The following is a 6,294-nucleotide window of genomic DNA, read 5'->3' on the forward strand; positions in this document are numbered from 1 at the left end:
TTCTCTCTCTAACTTCTCAGAGTTGTAATGTTATGCCCACGTGGAAAGCTTACTTGGACAAAGTTAACGTTTTCTGGAGAAAAAAAAAACTAACATAAATGACCACTTGGGTAAACAAAGGTATACTTATGTGACAAAATTGAGACATTTTAAAGTTAGAGGACCAAAATGAAATCTAAAAATAAGTTAAGGGACTAAAACATGTATTAAACCAAAAGATAATAATTGTACACATATCAGAATATATGATATTCTTGTCACTTGAGTTGCAGTAATGTTATGTTGCTAGATATTGTTCACTACTTATAAATGTATAATTTAATATTATTGTCAACGTCACGAGAACCTACAAGATCCGAAACATATAGTAATGACATCGGAACATATGATTAAAATATGCTGACGTTCGAAGTTCCTAAAAAAACAAAAAAAAAAGTGACCATCCGATTTATTTATTTATTATTATTTTTTTTTAAGTGAGTGTGATGAATGATTTTGTGTGCTTTCAAACTTTCTATTGGACAAATCAGCATATTACCATATCCGGTGACACAATTCATTCACAAAGCCGCTAGGTTCGACAATGGCTTCATTCCATTTTCTTCTTCTTGCAATCCAAACACATCCGCCGCATCCACTTCTCTCAACAAGTTTCAGAAATCGCATTATTTTCATTCTCTTTTCTCTCTATTCCTCACTTCACTTCGCTACCTTCTTGCTTCTCCAAGGTTCGGTACGTTTCAATGTTGTATAATTTCATTTCTCTATACATTTCTAATATGAATTTAGGTTTATCAGATTTGATATAGGTTTTATAGGGTTTAATTTTCTAATACCAATAATCTACTATTATTAAACCCTAAACCCTAAAGCTTTGTTTGTGAGTTTGAGAGAGTATTTTTGTAGAGAATGATAAATTAATGTTTATGATTAATAGATTTTTAATTTCAAATATTATAACAATATAGGTTGAATTTGTAGATCTCATGTAAACCCTCGAGAATCATCCCCAATTACAATTTTTTAGTTACTCTAGATTGGGAAGATTTTATACTATGAAGAAAAATGAACTCCAAAACCCTCACTTCTCAAAGTCCCCTCCAAACTCGCAAACAAAGTCTACTTTGGAGGGGAAGGGAAGGGGAAGGAAAGGGAAGGCTTGGAAAAAAAAAAGAATGAGCAAGTGGAAAAAGCCTTCCCTTTCCTTCCCCTCCAAACTCGCAAACAAAGCCTAAGACACTGCGGATCAATTGCTAGGTTATTTTAGGCTTTGTTTGCGAGTTTGGAGGAGGAAGGGAAGGGACGACTTTTGAAAAAAGAAAGAAGCAAGTGGAGAAACAATTCCACCACAATAGGAACAATATCTTATAAATAAGAAAGAACAATCTACACTTCAAAAGGAGATTATTGTTATAGCATGATGCGATAGTGTATACACACACATTAAGACAGTAAAAAGGCAGACAGACAGACGACACGCAGTGCCCGTTTGTTGTCCGCTAGTAGACAAGCTATTTGTTTATAAATAAAGATAAACAATGAATTTATTATGTTTTTTGTTTTGGTAAACTTAATATGTAGTTTGTAATATTGTGATGAGAGTGCTACGAACAATCTCTTTCTAATACATATATTTTTGGGTACAACATTCTCTCTAGTACTCACTTTCTTATGGAATGAAAATCATGTGGGTTTGACCATTTATGGACTCATTTTCAAAGTATGAGACCCACGTTGATTTCACACAATAAAAGAGTGAGTGTTAGAAAGTGATCCTTCCTAGCATTTCTCTATTGTGATTGATTTAATATATGTTGTTGTTTGTAAATTAATTTATGTTCTATAATTACAAATTCAATAGATAGTGTTTGATTGATTGATTTAATATCTCTCTTTCCTATTGTGCATAATCAATCTACAGGATAATGGCGGCAAATAGTGATCCAACTAACAATGCGGTGTCCCAAAACCGTGAGATTGGAGAGCTTCCCAAGGAAGTTAATCCGAAAATTGGATACAATAGTGGTAAGCATTGGTCAGATGATGAAATCAATTTGCTCAAGTCCTTCATAGATTCAAAAAGTTGGGAAGACATCAATTGGAAAGACATCAGGGATGAAGAAAAATTGTTTGTCGGGATTTGAAAGCGATTCGGGACAAGGCAAGGAAACTTTTTAAAAAGAAAATACAAGATCCGAAAATTAGATACAATACTGGTAAGCCATGGTCACATGATGAAAACAATGCCCTCAAGTCCCTCTTAGATGCAAAAAGTTGGAAAGACATCAATTGGGAAGAGATAAGGGATGAAGAAAAACTGTTTGGTCGGGATTTGAATGCAATTCAGGACAAGGCCAGGAAATTTTTTAAAAGTAAAGGTAAGGCTATCTAGTTTTAAAAGATTAAGAACACCGTTCATTATCTAAAAGTAGGCTCAACAACTACCCAAGGTAACTAGGAACCTGTGGTTCTCAACTGTGGTTTTATGTTTTAGCTGTAGCTTTGCAAGATGCCATTGTTTGATACATGATACTAGTGAATTCTGTTGTTACAAGTTTTATATTCATCACTGTGGTATATGTTTGTTGAATTTTGAGTAGGAGCCTATGCTTCTCAGTATGTTATGTTTTACCTCTAGTTGTGCAAGGCACTATTGTGTGATTCATGATAGTGATACATGATAGAGATACATGATACTGGTGATACAAGTTTTACATTTTTCAGGATATGTCGGTTGAATTTTATTTTGAGTAGGACCCTGTGGTTTTCAATTTGTTATGTTTTAGATGTAGCTGTGCAAAATACTATTGTTTGATACATGATACTAGTGAATTTTGGTGTTACAAGTTTTATATTTTTGGCTGTTGTATTATGTATATGTCTGTTGTGTTTTGGTGTTACTGCAAAAGTTTATGTTGACCGGTCATTACTGACAAGTATATATTAGAAGAGATTTAAATGTATACGAGTTGAAGATGTTTCATACACAAATACTTGTCAGTCATTACAATATATAGTCTGGCAAGATTCTTCAAAAAAAAAAAAAATAGTCTGGCAAGTATACTAGATCGCACACCCGTGCGACGCACAAGTGAGTTCTATAAAAAAATGTATTCGTTTATTTTATTTATATCGAGAATCTTTAATTAACAATTAAGGTGGAAACGTGACTTAACAATTGAGTATTTCTTTCGAGAATCTCTTATATATTTATGGGAGGAAGAATCTCTTATATGTTATTTTCTCGATACAACCTTTAAAAAAAACTTAGGTTGTTAATTTCTACCTTCAAATTGTTATCAAACAATTGAGGTGGACCCGTGACATGAATTGTTTGATAATTTCATTGTCATCTGTCCACCTTTAATTAGCAATTTTAGTTTCCTACTTGTCCTAATAGTTATGATCAATTACCTTAACAGAAAAGAAAATGGAGATAGAAAGATGAGAAAGAGGTTGAAGAAAAATGGAGAGAAAAGAGAACACAATTCAAAGAAACTGAATTATTGTGAAAGAAAATGAGAGAAAGATCGATTGAAACATTAGTGGGCGGTAGGGAGGTGGAAGAAGAACTTTCAGTTCATTCATTTCATTGAGTTAGTGGATTGTTTCTTGTTTTTAGGCATTTATTGAGGACACAGTACAATGAAAATGGAGTAGTTGTTAAACAAAATTGAAAGTGGAATATTCATGGGAAAACAAACTCTGGCCATATCAATGCATATAATCTTTTTGAGACAAACAATGCATATAAATTTTATAGTGGAATTTTATTCTTATGAGATAATTGTATAATTAAGGACCGACTAATTTGGTTTAGGCGGGAAAAAATTATGATTTTAAGGAAGGAATATGGGAGGACTTAATAGGATTATAATATGAGAAATGATATTTGTACAACCATTTTATGACAACTTTCTCTCTCATACTCACATTATATTTTTATTCTCTCTCTTCCTTCCTTTCTCTATTGTTTTGGACAAATGAGAAGAGAGAAAATGAAAGTTGTCATCAAACTTGTCACAAATAGTTGTACATATATTGTAACAAAAAAAAAAAATAGTTGTACATATATCACTACTCTTATAATACATAGGATAGGATTTGATAGGATTATAATCCATAGATAATAGATTTATTTATCTTTAAGAAACAAAGCAAAAAAAAAAAAAGGATAATAGATTTATTTCTCAACCCAAAGAAAAATAGCACATAAAATAAACACAAAAAATAGTAAAAGAATCACAAAGTAGTGCGTAAGGTGATGGGGTATTTATGCGTTAAAATGGTTATAAGTTTTACATGGGAAAAATCAACTGTTATTTACATGTTGACGTGAATAAACTGCATATTGGTATAAATAAACTGCATATTAAGTAGCTTAATGGTTTGTCCAAAAAAAAAAAGGCTTAGAGGTAGAAAGTGGGCAAAGGTACTATAAAGACTTCGCTTTCATTGGATATCTACATGGAAAGCAAACAATTAGACATCATAAACATTAGTGGTGCAGCGATAGTACATAGTAATGTCACCAAGCTATACCTGGTTCGATTGTCTTTGGGTGTATTTTTTCAGAAGTAAAAATTAGGGTTAATTAATGCAATTAGGGTTGCAAAACTTAATATGATTTATATATGTAGATATTAGGAAAGATTTTATAATATACCAATTGAAGATGGGAAAATGGAGTAATAAATATTTCTTTATCTCCCCATATTCCATGATATTACCAAATAAACAATAAAATATGTTTTGTTCCTAAAATAAATAAATAAACATATGTTTAGAAATCACATACCTAACACTGTTCTATTGTTGTGATCTAAAGGGAAAAAGGCGATGAAGATAGCAGAGAACTGTGAACTTCCTTGGAATGTACTTGATATCATTTCCAAAACACTAGATTTTGACGATCTCTTTCGGTTTTCCGGTGTGTGCAAGAATTGGAGGGCTTTTTATTGGAGAAATTTACTGGCATCGGAAGAACCGTTCTTCAAGTTTCATATAATCATAAGGAGTCAAATTCCTTTATTAGCTTCCCCAACCAAAAGATTTATTGCTTGAAGATGATGGAGGGACTTCCTCCGCTCTATCTATGTTACGACTTCTAGCGGATATTTTATCATGGCGGGGTATAATAATTCATTTATACTAATCAATCCGTTTACAAGAATAAAGAAGGTAATCAATGTATCTACCTTTGAAGTTAAGTATAATATTTTTGCTTATCATGCCTTACTTGCTTTTGGCAAATACTCTGGTGAATTTGTCTCGTTGGTTTTATGCAAAAGTTCTAGGAGTTTGCGTGTCTATCAATCTCAAAATTGTGGTTGGGTTACTTATTCGATAGTGGAAAAACCAGGGAGGGTTGTTGACTTTATGGTTTTACATAATATAATATATGTTGTCACTGACAAGGCCAACATAGGGGTACTTAGCTTGAATTCTGCAGATATTAAATTTCTAAAACTGAAGAGTGTTCCCAACGTCCGATACCTTAGATTGGTCAACTGTGATGAGCAACTTTTGGTGGTTGATTCATCGTTGAAGGAAACAAGGAATGTATACAAGATAGACTTCTCAACCATGAATTATGTCAAACTGGAAAGTTTGGGCGACATTTCATTATTTCATGCTGCTAACAGAAACTATTATGCATTAAGCAACCCAAATAGGTGGGGATATGAAAGCAACTCTGTGCATGTCATCAATCGTCTGTATACATAATGCAGTGTGTATTCAGGCGATGATAAAAAAATTACAAAAATGTATCACGTTTCCAGCTCCTCCTTATGGAACAGATTCTCACATGTTGGATTGGTGTTTTAGACATCTACAATATGAGGTAGATTATTCTCTAGTTGAGTAACTTGCATGTTGTACACCGTGTTTTGTGTTAATTAGGAAAAACTTGCAATGTTTTGTAGTTTCATTAAGGAAGTATTGAGATTGAAGAAAGAATTGAATTCAGATGTGTATCAGAAGTGTATGTGTTGGCCATTAGTAGTTTGTTTACTTTTGATGTTTTTTATTTTTATTTTTACCGATAAAATAAATATCAGAAAATGCACTGGGGAAAACTTTGAAGCTATTAGTAGTAGAGGTGGCTCTGGTCCAACAGGTTATCAACCGTTCACATTAGAAATGGAAAGTAAACGCCATTCTTCTAATCATTCTAGGTAAGAAAGAAACTCTGCCTCTAGGATTTTGAGTTTGGATTAGGATCAGTGACGGCATGATTTGTTTGTACATTTAGATTATAGATTGTATATTTATTGAAGCTAGCATTTTCTA

The 6,294-nt window shown here is 32.6% G+C and overlaps 1 protein-coding gene across 2 annotated transcripts; it reads left to right on the top strand.

The window, feature by feature from the left end:
- The first annotated feature begins 466 nt into the window (after positions 1-466).
- Positions 467-6,294, top strand: LOC25484797 (uncharacterized). Of its 2 annotated transcripts, XR_003012313.2 has the most exons (3): positions 467-733; positions 1,922-2,378; positions 4,829-6,294. XR_003012313.2 is itself a non-coding variant. In XM_024784052.2 (2 exons), exons 1-2 carry the CDS (start codon positions 490-492, stop codon positions 2,142-2,144), a joined length of 462 nt encoding a protein of 153 aa, XP_024639820.1. In that variant the 5' UTR covers positions 467-489; the 3' UTR covers positions 2,145-2,379. The 2 variants fall into 2 exon arrangements, 1 of the variants encoding a protein (XP_024639820.1); XM_024784052.2 differs by lacking the exon at positions 4,829-6,294 and having other exon boundaries at positions 467-728; positions 1,922-2,379.

Source organism: Medicago truncatula, chromosome 1 (assembly GCF_003473485.1).
Source record: "Medicago truncatula cultivar Jemalong A17 chromosome 1, MtrunA17r5.0-ANR, whole genome shotgun sequence".
Taxonomy (NCBI): Eukaryota; Viridiplantae; Streptophyta; class Magnoliopsida; order Fabales; family Fabaceae; genus Medicago; species Medicago truncatula.